The sequence below is a fragment of the Microcaecilia unicolor genome, chromosome 1, assembly GCF_901765095.1.
Source record: "Microcaecilia unicolor chromosome 1, aMicUni1.1, whole genome shotgun sequence".
NCBI lineage: Eukaryota > Metazoa > Chordata > Amphibia > Gymnophiona > Siphonopidae > Microcaecilia > Microcaecilia unicolor.
In genome coordinates, this window is record NC_044031.1 from 137,171,913 (window position 1) to 137,192,853 (window position 20,941).

The window sequence follows — 20,941 nt, forward strand, 5'->3', positions numbered from 1 at the left end:
AAGGACACCACCTGTCATGTGCTAAGGGTACATCTCAAAGGAGGCATCTATCCAGCTCTTTAGCCAGCCAGGGATCCTTACAACTATTTGCACATCCATCCTGAGAAAGAAGATTCAAAGGAGGGAGAGGAAAAACAGAAAACCTAGAACCCCAAATCTTACAATACTGCAGTCCCAGAAATGTTTGGCATTTGTGGCAGCTACTTAGGGGGTAATTATCAAACTGTATGTGCTAGGGCAAAAAAATGCATGCACTTTTTATCCACAGGCTTTGCACAACTCATGGCCGCTTTTAGGGGGGTACACAGTTACCTGGGGTTCCCATGCTACAGGGGGGCCCAAGCCTGGCTAAATTTGAAGGAGATATAGCCTACTGGTGAGCTTGGGGCCCTCTTCCAAATTTCTGCCCTAGGGCCCATCATGTTTAACACTGTTGTGGCGCCATTTCTTAAAGTAAAAGTATGTGTGCTTTCTCTTTGCAACTAAACATTGGTAGGAAGGCCTTACGTCATTTGCAACTACTTTCTGTGCAGGTAGAATTTTGTTTGAAAGGTCTATGCATAGATTTGGAAATGTTTATGTTTATTAAAAATCGATATACCGCCTTTCAGTAAAAGGCAGTCTACATGTTTACTGTTCCTTTCCTCACCTATAGCGCCCCCGAAAACACTTTCTTTCACTGTGGCTAGAAGTAATTAACATTAAAACAATATGGAAACAGAAGTCAAAATTGACCGCTGCAAGAAAGGAAGCATCCAAGTGGGGCAGGGGGAGGCAAAACCTCAAGGCCTAAGCTGAAGTGAAAACAACGCAAAATATAATACAAAACAGGTGGACTCCAAAACACCTTTATTAGTGATCCCCAAAAAATGAAGTGGGTGATATTCAGCTTGCGGTGGTCAGCAGTTATAAAGCCACTGACAGCTATGAGCTCAATTAGACCCAGAGGACACCAGCATTGAATACCTGATCTTTGACAGATCCGAAAGCTACGTGTGTGTCAGCCAATATTCAGTGTGGTACTCGCATACCTACTAGGGCAAAGATAGGACTGCTTTTTATGTGCCCTATCTGTCCAGTTAGATATGTGAGCACCGGAACTGAATATCTCCAGTGCTCACATATCTTCCGGCTCTGCCCCTGAACTGCACTAGCACTAACCAGACAGTTATCCAACAAAGTAGGAAAGGGACATAGGTCAACCAAAAACAAGTAGGACTTGTTAAAAAGTCTTTATTGCCAAAAAGTAGATACAATGGACTGGACACAGTCCCATGTTTCGGCAACAGTATGCCTGCTTCAGGAATCTAAGTATTTGTCAAACAGTCTCAACGTCTATTCACAGAAATCACTTAGCATAATAACAGCAGCAATAAACATAGTAACATATAATAACATAATAAATGACGGCAGATAAAGACCTGAATGGTCCATCCAGTTTGCCCAACAGTCACATTCATTATCAGTTCAAGATTTAAATCAACAATGAACGTGATATTATATACTTGATCATGGTCTTTCTTTGGTGTTTCTGGGACATAGACCATAGAAGTCCACCCGGCTGTGTCCTTGTGTTCCAACTACTGGAGTTGTTGTCAAAGCCAGTGGTGTGCTGGAGCCAGCTCACACCGTCTTGCCAAAGCCATTTGTCCTAATCGCCACACAAAAGGCATACTGTTGCTGAAACATGTGGGACTGTGTTGAGTCCATTGTATCTACTTTTTGGCAATAAAGACTTTTTATCTATTAATTATTGAAGTCCTACTTGTTTTTGGTTCACCTACGTCCCTTCCCTACTTTGTTGGACAACCTTTTCTCCGTAGGGTTACTAAACAGACAGTGCCATGACAATTGCACTGGATTTTCAGCTGCACTGTATGGTTAATTGCCACTGAAAATCCATGGACAGCTTGCACAATGTAGTTTAAGCGGGAAGGAGCCTTTCCTGCCCACTTAAACCACGCTGAATATCAACTCTGTATGTCTGTGATCAGGAGAGGAAAGGAGTGGAAGACAGTTTGGAAAGTGCAATTCCTAAACGGTATGCTAAATTAAATTAGCATATGTATCCTGCAGGTGTTAGAACTGCTTGTGCCATAAAAATGTATTGGGGCATTTTTTGGAGATGGTTCATTCCTCTTCTCTCCTGCACCACATGCAAAAACTTAACTTCTATAGCACAGAAAATATTTTAGTTCACCTTCTCTCTTCTGTGACTAGAACTGCTTTCCAATCCTTCGCCCCACTGCCTTCCCATTGGCTGATCCTATCAACTGTCTTTGCTGCTAGTTATAGTGGAAGCAGGCAGGGAGACAGGGCAGGCTTAGTGGGGGGGGGGGGGTGAGGGGGGCACTATGAGCACAACCTCTGTTTTCTAAAAGATTGTATTTTACGCACACTTGCGGCATATGCATCCCCGATCTGATAGTCACTACATGGCACATGTAAAAGCCATCAGTTCCCTCGCCAGAGGCAGCCCTAGGCGTTCTCGCCCCCCTTCCACAATATTTATTTATTATTTATTAGAATTTATTTACCGCCTTTTGAAGGAATTCACTCAATATCAAGTCTCCGCCAATTGCAAAGCCCTATCTCTTCCAGGAGCTATGAAGGAAGAGGGTTCACATAAAAGAGCATGCTCTGATCTTGTACACATGCCTGGCAGAGAGAGGTCTTGTGTGCACGTGTATACCATTTGCATATCATTAGCGTTGAGTGTTAGGAAGTTGTTTTGCCATGCTGTTCCGATGCTATTTTTCCAGTGTTGTTCCGTATAGCACCAGAGTGTTGAGCATCAGGGCTTATGGGATTTAAGCACTGTGCTTTATAAAATAGCGCACAGTCAGATGCATGCACAAATTCTGATTGATGCCGATTAACTGCAAAAATTGGTTGTTAGCACCCAATTATTGCCAGTTAAGGGCTCATTAATCAATTAACTTGCACACACATCTTGGATGAGTGCCCAAATTTAGGCGTGTGACTTAGAACTAAAAACAAACCTGTTTACGAAAGCATATCCTACAGACCCAACATAAAAGCCTGAACACCAGCAACACAACCAAAACAAAGATCGTAATGAACTCAACCCAACTTCTTCCTTCCTTCCTTCCTTCCTTCCTTCCTTCCTTCCTAAGTCCCACTACTTCTACCATACATGATCCTTACTGTATCACAATAACACCATGTATTTGTTCATACCTTAACTGGTGATCATCACTACGGTACTATATAAGCCACATTGAGCCTGAAAATAGGTGGGAAAATGTGGGATACAAATGTAACAAATAATAATAATATAAAATCCAGGGGAAAGTGTATGCAGAGTTTGCCAATGGCTAAATTTGGCCCTGGCCATGGCATATAGGGGTAGTTGTGGAGGACTAGTTTTGAGTGTTGGGCAATTTGTGGGGTGGAGGGGCAATTGCAGGGGGTAGTTTTGAAGGTGGGGCAGTTTATGGGGTGTTATGTCAGTTGTGGGTATGGTAGTTTTGGAGATTGAGGTAGTTTGCATGATGATGGGGCAGTTGTGTAGGTTAGTTTTGGGGGTTGAGGCAGTTGGGGGAGTAGTTTATTGGAGTGATGCAGTTTGCAGTGGTTAGTTTTAAAAGATGGGCAAATTATGGGGTGGTGTGGCATTTTCAAGGGATATTTTTTGGGTATGGGGTAATATGCAGGTTGGTGTAGCAGTTTCAGAGAGTAGTTTGTAGGGGGTAGTTCTTGGATGTGGATATTTTGGAAAGGGGATCAGGATGGGGAATACTTTTTTTGAAGCACTGGCCCTTTAAATCATTGTGGCCCTGACTTGAGACCTGCTATCTTTGCTTTGCTTCTGCCAGGAGCTCACGATATTCTTGGCTGCTGTAATATAAAAGTACCTTTATCTTTGGATTCCCTGACCTGCAGTCATGGAACAGGAGAAAAGCAGGTTCCTAGTGAAGACAGAATAGTAACTGAATCAGTTTTCATGGTTGCCATCAGCCACTGGATTTGTAGCACAGTACCTCTGAGGACTGATGTTGCTTGCAATTGGCCATTGGCTACTGCATTTCTGTTGCAGTGAGCATTAGGTTTGAGGCTGTATGGTTTCTATGATTTCACTGAAAGCAGTTGTAGCAGTCGTAGTCATGGAAAGGAGACTGAGATTTGTTGGAAAATTGAATTTGTATGGAGATGCTCAGGGGAGAGAGAACTGTTTGAAGGGCAGAAATACATCTCCTTTCTTGAACTTTCATTGCAGTAAAGCTGGCATTGGTGAGGTCTTTGAAGGGCACCAGGGTCCTGTCACTGGAATCAATTGCCACATGGCAGTGGGCCCAGTCGATTTTTCACACCTCTTCCTTACATCATCGTTTGACTGGACAGTCAAGTTGTGGACCACAAAGGTAAGACTCCAGATCAGATGCTGCATGTTTATAATCTGGGTTCCAATGAGATTCAGAATGTTTTCACTGCCAAGAATATTTGGATTTCACAGTAGAGAGACTTCCAGCAAAAAAAATAAATACATCTCCAGTTCTTGTTTTCCAGCCAGCAATTGTTAAAACAATAAAGCTACTAAAATGTGTTGTTTTGGGCTTAATGCACTATAACCCTGACTTCATGTCATCAAGAAGGGATGTTCCCACTATTATTATTGCAGGTCACGCGTTAACATTTAGGCACGTAGGGCCTCCTGCTTAGGAGGCACTGAGTGCTCTCACGTTAATAGTGCATAAGCAGTGGTGTGCTGGTACATTTTTAACAACAGGCTCTCTCCCCGGGTATAGCCAGCCCTGCAGTTTTTTTGGGGGGGAAGGCACAGAGGTGGAATGGGAGCCCCAGTCCACCTCTGTGCCCCCCCCCAAATTGCAGAGCTGGCTATACCCGGGGAGAGAGCCTGGGGGGGGGGGGGGGGGCAATGCATTAATCTCTATAGTAAAAAAAAAAAAAGAAGATTTTAAATGCTCCCAGGTTCGAATCTAATTCATGTTTAGTGTGGGATAAAATGCCATAAATAAGTAAATAAATATAGAGGTGTGGTAGCCGTGTTAGTCCACTCTTAAAGGTTATCAATAGAAATCAAACAAAATAAAACATGGAAAAGAAAATAAGATGATGCCTTTTTTATTGGACATAACTTAATACATTTCTTGATTAGCTTTCGAAGGTTGCCCTTCTTCATCAGATCGGAAATAAGCAAATGTGGTAGCAGATAGTATATATAAGAGAAACATCAAAGCATTACTTTGACAGTCTGACAGAGTGGGAGGGTGGGGGTATGTATGGGGACATCAAAGCATTTCATTGATATTCTAACAGGATGGGTGTTGGTAGGTGAGAGGAGGGTAATAAACAGAGAAATACAACTTTATGGTTTATAATGGGTTAGAAAACCCAGATCCTTGTTAAGTCCTGTCTGTTGGGTGTTAAAATATTCAATCATTCTTATTTCAAAGGTCTTACGTTCCTGTATTGTTTTAAAATTACCTTTCAGTATTCTTACTGTGAAATCACTGGTGCAGTGTTTTGGTCTTGTAAAGTGTTGGCCCATAGGGGTGGGGGCTTGACTTTATTATTAAATAAATATAGAAACACTGAATGTTGAGCACCTGATTCTTATAACATGATGTCTGTTTTAGAAGCTCTTTATCAGGAGAAAAAAAAATCTCTGCACCAATATAACAGGGTTAGGGTGTCCCTATAACCAGCCCCTCCAAATGACACACCGATTACGATATATAACAAATTACTACTCTACCTATGAAAAATGATCCCCTTATTATACTTCCTCTGTGCAAATCCATATACACTAGCCGACATGTTTGAAAATACATCTTTTTTTTACAGTATCCTCCCCACAGTCCCCACCCCACCTAACCGTTTTTCCTGCCCGCTGCCAGCGCAGACCCTCCCGCTTCTGTATGCTCTTTAAAATGGCTGCCGAGACTTACAAGGGCGGCCTCGCAAAACTTCAGCTGAAGTCTCGCGAGGCCACAGCTGGAAGTCTCAGCAGTCATTTTTAAAGAGCGATGTGGCAGTGGGAGGGTCAGCGCCAGCAGTAGGCAGGAAAGACAGGGGATCTTTCCTGCCCCGAAGAATCCACTAGACCACCAGGGTGGCTACCTTCAGGTATGTGCTGGGGATCCTGCGGCACTGGACGAGAAGAGGCAAACCGGTTCGCCCTGCCTCAACAACTGGCTCGCAAAATGTCACAAAAATTAACAACCGGCTCTTGCGAGCCGGTGCGAGCCGGCTCCAGCACGCCACTGTGCTTAAGCCAGTTAGGCACAGACTGGCCAATATTTAAAAATATTTAACCGGCCAGCAATAGCACCTGGCCAGTTAAATAGTACTTAATCAGCTATCTGGGAATATTCAGCTGGAGATAGCTGGCTCTCTCCCTCTGAATATTGCCAATTGTTGCTTAGGGCCAAATTCTTTATATGACGCCTAAAATTAATGCGTGTTAGGCAATTACTTTTAAGTGTATTCTAAATACCGCATGTAAATCTATGCGTGGTATTTAGAATACACTTAAGCGTAGTTCATGTGACTAAATTTACACACGTCCATTTACACCAATGAAAAGCTGGTGTAAATCCCTGCTCGTAGGTTTATGCACAGTGGCCCATATTTTATAACAGTGTGCATAGATTTTGGAACACCCAAGAAATGCCCATTTCCACACCCCTAAGCATGCCCCCTTCTGCCTGCGTGCATTAGAATTCAGGTGCAGTACATTACAGAATACGCTTAGCAATGTACGGTCGTAAATTGTAATTTTTTGCCAATTAGTGCTTGCTATTGCTTGTTAAGAGCTGTTAACAATGCTTAACAGCTTGTTAAAACAATTAGCCTACATGCGTAGTTATAGAATACGCCTAGATTTAAGCACAGAACTGCACATAAATCTAGATGTGCTATAGAGAATCGAGGGGTTAGCGGATAGCTGGTTCTATCGCGTGATATAACCAGCTATGTGCTGATATTCAGCACATAGCAGGTATATCTTTGGCCGGTTTAAACTTAACAGGCCTGTGCTGAATCGGCTTGACCAGTTAAATTTAAACTGACCAAAATACATCTGGATATTCAATGCCGGTCACTGGAAATAGCCCAGCATTGAATATCTGGGCTTCACGCCAATTGCGGGAGGAGCCCGGCTATCTCCTGCGGTCTGAATATCGGCCCCCATAAGTGTAACATGCTAACTGGCTAATGCATCCATGCCTACTGTCCACCTATGCTGTGCCCCTGAGTGAAAAATTCACTAACGTGGAAACAGGTATACTACCATAAAACCCCTTATCGCAGTCACATGGTAGCCTGTTTTCACGCATTAACTGCTTATTGCCCTATGGTAGAAGAGCCCCTTCATTGGGCTTCTCGTGCCGAACATCTTTTTTTTTTTTAACATGATCGCATGGAGGAAGTTGTGTGTATCATAAGAGACGCTGCTTTACTGGCTTATTTCTATGGAAAAATCCAAGAAGTAGGCGTAGACCAAGAAATCTTCACAGCCAGAAGTCAATAAAAGCAATTTTATTCAAAAATTGCTTTTATTGACTTCTGGCTGTGAAGATTTCTTGGTCTACCTTACTTCTTGGATTTCTGCTTGAACTATATGTAGGGGGTTTTACCTTTACCTTTGGGTTTATTTCTGTGGAAACTGTATTTGCAGCATAACTATATCTTGCCATAGCATGATGTCCCACATATGCTTAATAACTGTTTCAGTAATACTGATTAATGTTAGTTCATTAATATTTACTTTTAGAAACCTGCTACTCATTTCTCTTGTACTATGTCCACTGTACAGCTACAAGTTGTCCAAAAACATTTCCTGCATTATTTATTTATTTGTTTGTTACATTTGTACCCCGCGCTTTCCCACTCAAGGCAGGTTCAGTGCGGCTTACATTAGGGAACTCATAGCAGCAATGTTCTTAGAAAGCTTGTTGGACGACTCGTATTTGTAGAGTGGACATTTATTATTTTGAGATAAGTTTATTTTAAACTCTATAGATTTTCAATACTTTGAATTTTGAGCAAGTTTCATATGTGCACAACTGTTTCTACTATCTTCACTATTGGACCGGTGATTATACAGTGTACAATGATTGCTGAATAATATTACAGCTTTGGTTTCCATGTCTAAACCAGGTCCATCACTAAAACTTTTCAAGATTGTAATTGTGGGGAGGTTTGATATATTCATAATAAGTACAACATATTTAGTAATAAATTTTGAATACAGATCATCTGCCAATTACCCCAAAATAGTAGCTTATAATATTGGGCTCTAATTTTCAATATGTTTCATAAAAAGGGGCATAATCGAACGGAAACGTCTGTCTCCATGGGCGTTTACATAGTAACATAGTAACATAGTAGATGACGGCAGAAAAAGACCTGCACGGTCCATCTAGTCTGCCCACGATAAACTCATATGTGTATACCTTACCCTGATTTGTACCTGTCTTTTCCAGGGCACAGCCGTATAAATCTGTGCAGCAGTATTTCCCATCTCCCAACCACCAGTCCCTCCTCCCATCACCGGCTCCGGCACAGACCCCGTATAAAAAGTCTGCCCTCCCCCATCCTAGCCTCTCAACCACCAACCCCTCTTCCCCCTGCCTCCCAATTTCAGTTAAGCTTCTGTGGATCCATTCCTTCTGCACAGGATTCCTTTATGCCTGTCCCACGCATGCTTGAATTCCGTTACCGTTTTCATCTCCACCACCTCCCGCGGGAGGGCATTCCAAGCGTTCACCACCCTCTCCGTGAAGAAATACTTCCTGACATCTTTCCTGAGTCTGCCCCCCTTCAATCTCATTTCATGTCCTCTCGTTCTACGCCTTCCCATCTCCGGAAAAGATTCGTTTGCGGATTAATACCTTTCAAATATTTGAACGTCTGTATCATATCACCCCTGTTCCTCCTTTCCTCCAGAGTATACATGTTCAGGTCAGCAAGCCTCTCTTCATACGTCTTGGAACGCAACTCCCATACCATCCTCGTAGCTTTTCTTTGCACCGCTTCCATTTTTTTAACATCCTTCGCAAGGTACGGCCTCCAAAACTGAACACAATACTCCAGGTGGGGCCTCACCAACGTCTTATACAGGGGCATTAAAACCTCCTTTTTTCTGCTGGTCACACCTCTCTCTATACAGCCTAGCAACCTTCTCGCTACGGCCACCGCCTTGTCGCACTGTTTCATCGCCTTCAGGTCCTCAGATACTATCACCCCAAGATCCCTCTCCCCGTCCGTGTCTATCAGGCTCTCCCCACCTAACACATACGCCTCCCTTGGATTTCTACTCCCTAAGTGCATCACTTTGCATTTCTTCGCATTGAATTTTAATTGCCAAACGTTAGACCATTTTTCCAGCTTCTTCAGATCTTTTTTCATGTTTTCCACTCCCTCCGGGGTGTCCACTCTGTTGCAAATCTTGGTGTCATCCGCAAAAAGGCAAACTTTACCTTGTAACTCTTCGGCAATGTCACTCACAAATATATTGAACAGAATGGGCCCCAGCACCGATCCCTGAGGCACTCCACTACTCACCTTTCCCTCCTCCGAGCGAACTCCATTTACCACCACCCTCTGGCGTCTGCCTGTCAACCAGTTCCTAATCCAGTTTACCACTTCGGGTCCTATCTTCAGCCCTTCTAGTTTATTCAAGAGCCTCCTGTGGGGAACCGTGTCAAAAGCCTTGCTGAAATCTAAGTAGATGACGTCCATAGCCCGTCCTTGATTTAATTCTCCCGTCACCCAGTCAAAGAATTCAATGAGATTCGTTTGGCACGACTTCCCTTTGGTGAAACCATGTTGTCTGGGATCTTGCAACTTATTGGCTTCCAGGAAATTCACTATCCTTTCCTTCAGCATGGCTTCCATTACTTTTCCAATAACCGAAGTGAGGCTTACCGGCCTGTAGTTTCCAGCTTCTTCCCTATCCCCACTTTTGTGAAGAGGGACCACCTCCGCCGTTCTCCAATCCCTCGGAACCTCTCCCGTCTCCAAGGATTTATTAAACAAATCTTTAAGAGGACCCGCCAGAACCTCTCTGAGTTCCCTCAGTATTCTGGGGTGGATCCCGTCCGGCCCCATGGCTTTGTCCACATTTAGCTTTCCAAGTTGTTCATATATGTTTATCTCCGAGAACGGGACCGTGAAGGGGCGGACCGAACTGTATTTTCGCAAAAAATAGACGTCCATGTTTTATTCGACAATTTGTGAGCTGGGCGTTTTTGTTTTTCAGCGATAATGGAAAATGAAAGCGCCCAGCTCAAAAACAAATAACTCCAAGACATTTATTCATGGGAGGGGCCAGGATTCGTAGTGCACTGGTCCCCCACACATGCCAGGACACCAACCGGGCACCCTAGGGGGCACTTCTACAAAAAAAAAAAAAAAGGTAAAAGAGCTCCCAGGTGCATAGCACCCTTCCCTTGTGTGTTGAGCCCCCCAAATCCCCCTCAAAACCCACTGCCCACAAGTCTACACCATTACTATAGCCCTAAGGGGTGAAGGGGGGCACCTACATGTGGGTACAGTGGGTTTGGGGGGCGGTTTGGAGGGCTCCCATTTACCAGCACAAGTGTAACAGGTGGGGGGAGATGGGCCTGGGTCCACCTGCCTGAAGTCCACTGCACCCCCTAATAACTGCTCCAGTGACCTGCATACTGCTGCCAGGGAGGTGGGTATGACATTTGAGGGTGAAAATAAAAAGTTGTGAAACGGCATATTTTGTGGTGGGAGGGGGTTTGTGACCACTGGGGGAGTCAGGGGAGGTCATCCCCGATTCCCTCCAGTGGTCATCTGGTCATTTAGGGCACTTATTGGGGCCTTATTCGTGGAAAAACAGGGTCCAGGAAAAGTGCCCTAAATTCTCGCTACAAACGCATATTTTTTTTCCATTATCGGCGAAAGGCGCCCATCTCTGATCGGCCGATAACCACGCCCCAGTTCCGCCTTCACCACGCCTTCGACATGCCCCCATCAACTTTGTCCGCATCCGCGACGGAGTGCAGTTGAAAACGTCCAAATTCGGCTTTCGATTATACCGCTTTATTCATTTTTGTGAGATAAACGTCTATCTCCCGATTTGGGTCACAATATAGGCGTATTAAATTAGTCCAATAAAAACGGTGTCATTTTCTTTTCTATATGTTTGTTTCATTTCTATTTATTACCTTACAATATGTTTCAAAAACAAAGAAAAGAAGAAGCTCTTACAACTGAAGTCAATACTGTAATAATAATTCATATCTAATGTGCACTTCTTTTAGGACCCTGTGTACTAAGGTGCGCTAGCATTTTTAGTGCACGCTAAAAATTAGTGCGCTGATGATAGAGACATCCATAGGAATATAGGTGTCTCTAGCATTAGCACACACTCATTTTTAGTATGCACTAAAAATGCTAGCACACCTACAGCTCGGCTTAGTAAACATGGCCCTAAGGTTCCTCAGCACACATATGATAGTGAACATGATTTTGATGCGTCAGCTCCAAAAGGTTTGCAATCCAGACCTGAGCATGGGGAGGTTAAGTGACTTGCTGAAGAGGGAATGGGGGCCAGATTGTCATTAGGCATGGTAGGCACGAGCCTAAGGGTGCCAGGAGGCAAGCAGCATGAAGGGGGAAAAGCACTGAAAATGCAAGGGCAGATGAGATGTAAATCCAGCCCTGGGGATGATCATATTGGCTGCTCCAGGTTTACACTATTAATTGCCTATGTGCATATCAAACTTCAAGGTTACATTTATTTGATTTATCGTCTAAGGCCGAGACCATCAAAGCAATTTACATATAATAAAAATTCAAACATACAGCATAATATATTGTATTTCAAAATTGTTACAACATAAGCAAAATACATCAAACAAACACATAAAAGTAAATAAAATAACATAGGCAAATAAAATTTAACAAATGCAATTAAATACAAGCAAACTTGCTGTATCTCACATTATCCCATGGCCAAGGCAGATCAATGGTTAGAGAACCAAAATTTAGTTAGGGGAAAGTCAACTGGTTGGGTTTTCAGGATAGCCTTAAATGAAGGAAGAGAGATCTTTGTACGTAAGAGTATGGGTAGATTGTTCCAGAGTGTTGGTCCCACCACACTGAACGTCACCTTCCAAAATGTAAAAAATGGTATGGTGTGGAACAAAGGAACAGACAGTAGTGATTGGTGGCTAGAGAGGAGAGGCCATCCAGGTACACAAGACTGCAAACTAGGTGACAAGAAAGCAGGTAGCCTTGTTTAGTGTATTTAGAGTGACTTGCCTGCTTATAATCGAAAGAGAAAAACGCCTATATTGCAACCCAAATCGGGAGATGGGCGTCTTTCTCCCGTGGGCGCCCAAATCGGTATAATCGAAAGATGATTTTGGGCGTTTCCAACTGCAATCCGTCGCAGAAACGGGTAAAGTTGATGGGGGCGTGTCGGAGGTGTGGTGAAGGTGGAACTGGGGCGTGGTTATCGGCCGAGGAGAGATGGGCGTCTTTAGCTGATAATCGAAAAAAAAAGGCGTTTTGACCGCGACTTTGGGTCACTTTTTTGGACCCCTTTTTTTCACAAACAAGTCCCAAAAAAGTGCCCCAACTGCCCAGATGACCACTGGAGGGAATCGGGGATGACCTCCCCGGACTCCCCCAGTGGTCACTAACCCCCTCCCACCAAAGAAAACCCACTTAAAAAAAATTTTTCCAGCCTTTATGCCAGCCTCAAATGCTGTACCCACCTCATAGGCGTAGACTGGGGGGGGCGAGGGGGGGCAGTGCCCCCCCAAACGACGCGAGGCGCTGCCGCGCCATTAGTTAAAAAAAAAAAAAAAAGTTAAAAAAAAAAAAAACACATGCAGGCACGCGCTCCTCTCCGTCCGATTGGCTTCCCTGCCCTCTCTATCTGCGTCCCGCCTTCCTCTGACGTCATTTCCTTTCGGCGGGACGCAGACAGAGAGGGCAGGGAAGCCAAGCGGACGGAGAGGAGCGTCTCCGTCTACTCCTCTCTCTTCCTCCCTCCCTCCGGCGCAGGCAGCAGTCTTTTCCAGCGTTCCTGGCAGCGGTAGCGTTGTACACGCTGCCTTTGGCTCTGCCCCGAAGCCTTCTCTTCAAGTTCCTGTTCCCGCATAGGTGGGAACAGGAACTTGAAGAGAAGGCTTCCGGGGCAGACCGAAGGCAGCGTGTATATCGCTACAGCTGCCAGGAACGCTGGAAAAGACTGCTGCCTGCGCCGGAGGGAGGGAGGGAGGAAGAGAGGGGGTAAACGGAGTCACCATCTTGGACCTCGCGCGGGGGGGAGGGGTGGGGAGCAGAGGGAAGATGGATAGTACTGGGAGGGGTGGGGAGCAGAGGGAAGGAGCAAGAGATGGATGGGACTGGGAGGGTGGGAAGCAGTGGGAAGGAGCAGGAGATGGGTGGGACTGGGAGGGTGGGAAGGAGCAGGAGATGGATGGGACTGGGAGGGTGGGAAGCAGTGGGAAGGAGCAGGAGATGGATGGGACTGGGAGGGTGGGAAGGAGCAGGAGATGGATGGGACTGGGAGGGGTGGGAAGGAGCAGGAGATGGATGGGACTGGGAGGGTGGGAAGGAGCAGGAGATGGATGGGACTGGGAGGGTGGGAAGCAGTGGGAAGGAGCAGGAGATGGATGGGACTGGGAGGGGTGGGAAGGAGCAAGAGATGGATGGGACTGGGAGGGGTGGGTGGGGAGCAGAGGGAAGGACCAGGAATTGGATTGGACTGGGAAAGGAGGTGAGCAGAGGGAAGGAGCAGGAGATGGATGGGACTGGGAGGGGTGGGGAGCAGCGGGAAGGAGCAAGAGATGGTTGGGACTGGGAGGGGTGGGGAGCAGAGGGAAGGAGCAAGAGATGGATGGGACTGGGAGGGGTGGGGAGCAGAGGGATGGACCAGGAGATGGATGGGATTTGGAGAGGTCAGGCACAGCAGAGGGAAGGAGCAAGAGATGGATGGGACGGAGGGATGGTGAGCAGAGGGAAGGAACAGAAGATGGATGGGACTGGGAGGGGTGGGGAGCAGAGGGAAGGAGCAAGAGATGGATGGGACTGGGAGGGTGGGGAGCAGAGGGAAGCCTACTGGAAAGAAGACACTGCATAAAACAGAAGACACTGGGATCAAAGCGAATAGAAAAACTACATGATCAGACAACAAAGGTAAATAAAAGTTTATTTTATTCATAATTTATTAATTGAAATGTGTCAGCTTTTTGAAATGTGCATCTGTGATATTTTGCCTGTAAATTTCATTTCCTTCCTCCATATTAGCATATTCATTTGCATATGTATATATGCAAATGATATGCTAATATGCTCCGCCCATTTTTTTGCCCCCCCCCAAATGAAACAGTCAAACTACGCCTATGACCCACCTCCATGACAGCAGAATGTGTTCTATCCTCTGACAGCCTTTCCCTGGTTCTGATGTGGGTCTCGGGTGAGTGTGACACCTTTTCTGTTAAGGGCACTGCAGAGTCACATCAGCAATGCATTGTGGTGGGTGTAGGGAGGTGGGCTTCGTGATTCCATTAGCTTGTGTTACATGCTCACAATGTTGGTAGTTGGTAGGCTTTACTCCCATGGTGCTTTTCCCTCTGCTTACTGGGTCAGAGTGTGCCCTGTTTTGTTTCCAGTAGTCCATGAGGTAGTGGCCATTTTTGTAAGCCAGTTTTAGATCCCTTTTACGTGTTAGCCACGTTACAGAACTTAGTTCTTACCTTGAATGTGGCTGAAAGAGGGCATTGTACACCATTCTGCCAGCTCTGACATACTGCTCATCTCAGTACCAGGGACACTCGTTGCCAGTGGGGCACAACCTCTGATCTGCAGTTAGCGTGCTTATTCCAATAAAGGACGTTTTCGGAGAGATTAGTCTTCAGGTGTCAACTGGTGTGCCAATGTTATATAGCAGCAACAAGTCCTAGAGGCCTGCGTGTATGCAGGTCCCTGGAGCACTTTTAGTGGGGACCGCAGTGCACTTCAGCCAGGTAGACCCAGGCCCATCCCCCCCCCACCTGTAACACTTGTGCTGGTAAATGGGAGGTCTCCAAAACCCACTGTACCCACATGTAGGTGCCCCCTTCACCCCTAAGAGCTATGGTAGTGTTGTACATTTGTGGGTAGTGGGTTTTGGGAGAGGGGGGTTGGGTGCTCAGCACCCATGGTAAGGGAGCTCTATGCATGTGGGAGCTGTTTCTGAAGTCCACCGCACTGACCTCTAGGGTGCCCAGTTGGTGTCCTGGCATATCAGGGGGGCCAGTGTACTACGAATCCTGGTCTCTCCCATGACCAAATGGCTCGGATTAGGACGTTTTTGAGCTGGGTATTTTTAGTTTCCATTATCGCTAAAAAAAAAAAACAAACGCCCAGCTGAAAAACGTCCATTTTTTTCGATAATACGGTCTGTCCCGCCTCTTCACGTACCCGTTTTCGGACATAGACGCCCATGGAGATAGGCGTTCGTGTTCGATTATGCCCCTCCACATAAACTTGGGTTTAGATATATTTCAAAATTCTGAAATGCTGAAGAATTTAGTGGATTTTTATAAGTTAATTCCGTGAAAGCAATATAGGTTCCTAGAGGTGCCGATCATCAGACCTGACTACCTCTCCTCAGTAATACTGTGGACATTTGCTAGTATATTCACCAGTTTGGTGCCCACCCAGGACTTAAGATTTCAAATGAGGTGTCAGGGATTTATTTATTTGAACAGAATTCTTCAATGGCCCACAAGCCTGGGGGGAGTGAGAGGAAGGGTATGTAAGGGCTGGCTTGTGGTGTGGTGGGAGGAGTATTTAGCATAAGTGCTGATCAGCATAATTACAAATGGGGATAGGGAGGGGATGGAAAGAGAAGGAGACAGAGAGGAAAATAGAGATGGAAAGGGAAAGAAGCTTTAACACGGTCAGCCGACAGTTGCAAAGCTGACTCAGTTAAGCGCAGAACCCCTAGGAGCGTGGGGTCCTGTGCAGCTCTCCCTGTAGCTCCTGCTTAAGGCCGGCCCTGCCTACATTCATTTTAGAAGAGGCTGTACATCAGCAGACCCTTTTCTAAAATACTAGTGCAAAATACTACTGCAAATAGACATATCTTGACCTGAGCATCTCAGGTCAAGATATGTCTTGGAGGAGTGGTTAGGGTGGTGGACTTTGGTCCTGGGGAACTGAGGAACTGAGTTTGATTCCCACTTCAGGCACAGGCAGCTCCTTGTGACTCTGGGTAAGTCACTTAACCCTCCATTGCCCCATGTAAGCCGCATTGAGCCTGCCATGAGTGGGAAAGCACGGGGTACAAATGTAACAAAAATAAAATAAAAATTTCCAATCTATGTTCTATCGAAAATCGGCTCTTGCACAAACATGCATATACCATATCCAAAAAGTAAAAATAAATGGGCTGTCTGTACAAATTTCAGTTTGTACCTTAGATCATCTCAGTTCTGTCCTAAGTCTGTGCCACCAGCTAAGTTAGACCCGGATATTCAACGCACAGGCATCAGATATCTGAGTGAGCAGTGGTTGGGGGTATTCAGTGTTGATACTCAATGCTGTACCCACATAGCTATACTGAGCAAAGTTAGGACTGATATTTAAGCTTTCTACTTGCCCGGTTGCCTGTGTGGGCAGCAGTACTCAGGGGCGGTCCAACCATTAGGCCACCTGAGGCGGGGCCTTCAGGTGGCACTCTTCAGTGGCATCTCACCCTTCCTTCCTTCACCCCTTTCATGGCATTTACCTGTTTTTTCATCACGTTTAAAAGCCAGCGGCGGCAGCGATTCCCATAAGCTGCCCTGCCGCCGGCACCCGCCTCTTCCCTTGACTGCAGCTGCCTCTCTGATGTAACTTCCTGTTTTGTCAGAGGTGGCCGAAGTAAAGGGAAGAGGTTGGTGCCGGCAGCAGGGAAGCCTATAGGAATCGCTGCCGCCATTAACTTTTGGAACATGAAGAAACAAGGTAAACGTTGCGAACGGAGTGGAGGAAGGAAGGGGGTGGCATCTCAGCCCAGGAAGTGGCAGCATCTCAGTGAGAGGGAGGAGCGGCATCTTGGTCCGAGGGGGAGCAGCATCTTAGCTCCACCTCAGGTGGCATCTTACCTTGAGCCATCCCTGCCAGTACTGAATATTGTTGGTGCCCATATAACTTCCAGGACCTTTTCAGCTCTACTCAGACAATGCTGTGGCAGCGAGAGGAGATTTAAAAAGGAAAAATGAGGGAAGAACAATCTAGTTCCAACACAAGGAAATACACAGTAGACTCAACGCAGTTCTGAGTTTCTGCGCAAACTGGCGCCTGCCTCAGGAGTCAAACAATTCAGTCCAGTGTACAGCAGTGGTTAAAAATGCAAACAAGTGCCAAAAACAAAGAGTAGCAAGATTCCGTGTAGAATCCCAAAGAGTAGCAGCATTCCGGAGTCCCAAAGACGACTACTACTACTACTACTACTTCACGGAGAGAGTGGTGGATGCTTGGAATGCCCTCCTGCGGGAGGTGGTGGAGATGAAAATGGTAACGGAATTCAAACATGCATGGGATAAACATAAAGGAATCCTGTTCAGAAGAAATGGATCCTCAGGAGCTTAGTCGAGATTGGAAAACAGAGCCGGTAGTGGGAGCGGGGCTGGTGGTTGGGCGGCGGGGATAGTGCCAGGCAGACTTATACGGTCTGTGCCAGAGCCAATGGTGGGAGGCGGGGATAGTGCTGGGCAGACTTGTACGGTCTGTGCCCTGAAAAAGACAAGTACAAATCAAAGTAAGGTATACACAAAAAAGTGGCACATTTCTTGGGCAGACTGGATGGACCGTGCAGGTCTTTTTCTGCCGTCATCTACTATGTTACTATGTTACACCGTCAAGCGAAACAGGGGCTAGAGGTCCGGCACACCTCTGGTCCCCTTGACCCCCTCCCCCAATACAAGTTTAGGGGATGAGATCTGGGGGGCTCCAGCCCCCCTAGCCCCCCTCTAGCATCCCCTCAGATGTTCCTGGTGGTCCAGTTGGCCGCGGGTCAATGCCCCCCACCTGGTGGTCTAATGGCCCTTCCCCACCCCCCTACCTTTAGTTGGATGATGGAGATGGCCTCCCTCCTCTTCCATTGGTGCCACCTTGAAAATGACATTGCCCAGCCCGGCCCAGCGCATCCTGGGATGCGCTGGGTGGGACTTCACACCATATAAGCGAGAAACTCCAAGGTAGGGGGGTGGGGAAGGGCCACTAGACCACCAGGTGGGGGGCATTGACCCGCGGCCCACTGGGCCACCAGGGACATCTGAGGGAATGCTGGGGGAGGTTAGGGGGGACTGGAGACCCATCAGATCTCCAGCCCTCTCAAACCTGTGTCTGAAGGGTCAGAGGGACCGGAGGTCCGCCAGACCTCCAGCCCTCTGTTGCTGGGGGGAGTCGGGTCAGGGTTCCAGCGGGGGGCTACTGCATTGGGGGGAATGGGGGCCTGCTAGCATGCAAATGCAGGCTGGACAGGGCTCACTATTCCTTCCCAATGGTCTGCAAACCCTGACGCTAGCTCTAAGCAGGCGTAGGGTTAGCTGTGGCCAGTGAGCCAATCTTTGGTGCGCTGGTCACTGATCATTGGGGGTGAATACATTTAGCATGCATTTGCATGTTACTTGCGCTAAGAGCCCTATTTTGCATGAATTTGCATGCTAGTTGCATTCAGGAGCCCACGATCGCGTTGTTTCTCGTGCTCAGGGGCTCTGATCATGGGGCGGTAGCAAACGCAGGTGCTAGTATGGCGCAGCCTCTAGCACCTGTGTTTGCTTCTGATCATCGGCTCATCAGTGGGATTTAACTGGACAGGAGAATATGGGGCCCAGCTTTTCAGAGACTTTGTTAGAGCTGTAGGTATTTTTCTGGAGTCAGAGAGAGGACTGTCAGACCTGTGAAGGTACTACAGAGTGGCTGTTGGACCAATTTCCAGCAGAAGCTCATCTGTAACTGTTCAGGAGAAGTATTCCAGTTCTGCTAAAGAAGATCAGATGTCAATACAGGGAAAGTCCCAGAAGGGAACAGCTCTAAAGAGTGAACTGACGGAGAGTTAACAGATTTTTTTGTGCAGTCAATTCGGTGACTGTTGCATTTAAGCTGTGGTGGATTTTTATTTTCTCTGTAGCTTGCATTAGAAATGTTACCGATATTCAAAGCAATTTAAGCGGGCAGGAACCTCTCCTGCCCAGTTAAATTGCTTATCACTTAACCGGACAGTACTGTTGAATATCTTCACAGACTGCCCAACAAAAAAGTGAGTAGGTCAGGGTGGTACGGGGAGCGATGTTGGGGAGGAGCCGAGGGATATGCGGGTGCTGGCAATATTCAGTGCCAGGGCCCGCTAACTAAGCGGGTGAATTTAGGACAGCTCCTGCTCCCAACACCCCCACTAGGACCACCAGGGGTACAGGTAGGCCCAGGGGACCTACCTAGACCATGGGGGTTGTATGGAGGGCTCATTCTGGTAGGGGGGAGGAGGGCTTGGAACTTGGCAAGCTGGGGGGAAGGGGTAGGAAGGAGGGGGGCTTTTAGGGGGGCCAGGAGCGGGATTGGGGATTCTTAGAATTGACAAACTAGTTATGCAGGTCCCAGCCGATATTCAGTCGGGACCTGCAAAACTGTCTTATGTGGGCCCCGGCTGAGTTTTGGCTGGGACCTGCATAGGTTCCAGTGGCCATCCTCACCAAATATAGCCACAATATTCAGTAAGTTACTCACTTTCACCCGGGCCCCAGTAAACTTTCAGAGAGACCTCTTCTTGGGTGTGTTTTCCCTGTCAGGAAGGAGCCACAAGAATAGAGTATTATGTGACCTCACATCTCCTCAAAGTGCCTCTGAATCCAGCCAGAGAGTGACATAGGGGTTACACTTGAGTGCATTGGAAGCCTAGTATATACACCTTTCTCTCATGCTTATTCAGTGTGGATATCTCTTCTCTGCAGCTGGTGCTTATCACATGCTTTCTTGAATTCTAGTTCTGTTTTTGTCTCCACCACTTCTGTAAGGAAATGCTGTCTAAACACTTTCCTGAGTCTACTCCTTCTAAACCGCGTATCAATAGTGAAAATATATTTTTGCAAAAACAGATCATGAAAGCTATGCTACATTTATGCTACTAGAGTCTTCCTTTTGTTATTATCCTTGCCAAATTATGTTTACAGTGAGGCAGGCATATCCAGGCGAGAAAGTGACATGAGGGCATTCTTCACGCTTTGCATGTTAACTTAGATTTGTAGTTCTCAGTGCACTCCTAACAGTCTGATTTGCAGGATTACCGCAATAACTATGCAAGAGATAGATATACATACACTGCATTTCCGATGTATGCAAATATATCTCATGCATATTAATTATGACTATCTTGAAAAAGAATATAGAATGTAAGAACATAACATGTACCATGCCGAGTCAGACCAGAGAGGAAATGCAACTATCATAAAGAAGGTAAAAATGATTATTGGGGGTTATTTTATTATTCATTTTAGCATGTAGAACAGTTTTGGTTGCTCTAGGAGGTATTTATAAAATTGTACTGGGGATATACATATATAAAAGTAGGAGTTGGAAACACATACCCCCAAGACCCTAAATTCTATAAATTTAGGCACACAATTTTACAACTAGTGTGCAAAATTGCCTAACATTAATAAAGTGGCCACTAAATGGCTATTCCTGCAAATAATGACCCTTAAGTAGTGTTAATTGGCATTGATTTGCAGTTACTCACATAATTGCTCAGGCACTATAGTTTATAGTTTATTAACACTTACTATACCGCTCTAACTGATGAGCAGAACAGAGCGGTGCACATACTACAGAGTTAGAAACAAGAAAATGAACTCCAATTCAAGACAGAAAAGCTGAGCAATTGTACAAGAGAAAGAAGCAAAAGAAGTAACAAGGGAAGGGAATAAATAAAATAAATCCAGTT

The 20,941-nt window shown here is 46.0% G+C and overlaps 1 protein-coding gene across 6 annotated transcripts in view; it reads left to right on the plus strand.

The window, feature by feature from the left end:
* Positions 1–20,941, plus strand: part of DYNC1I1 (dynein cytoplasmic 1 intermediate chain 1) — a 548,409-nt gene that overhangs the window by 377,190 nt on the left and 150,278 nt on the right. For all 6 annotated transcript variants that reach the window (XM_030200752.1, XM_030200770.1, XM_030200797.1 and 3 more), the window contains one exon: positions 4,241–4,385. In XM_030200752.1, coding sequence (XP_030056612.1) covers positions 4,241–4,385 — 145 coding nt within the window. The remainder of the gene's footprint in view (positions 1–4,240; positions 4,386–20,941) is intronic.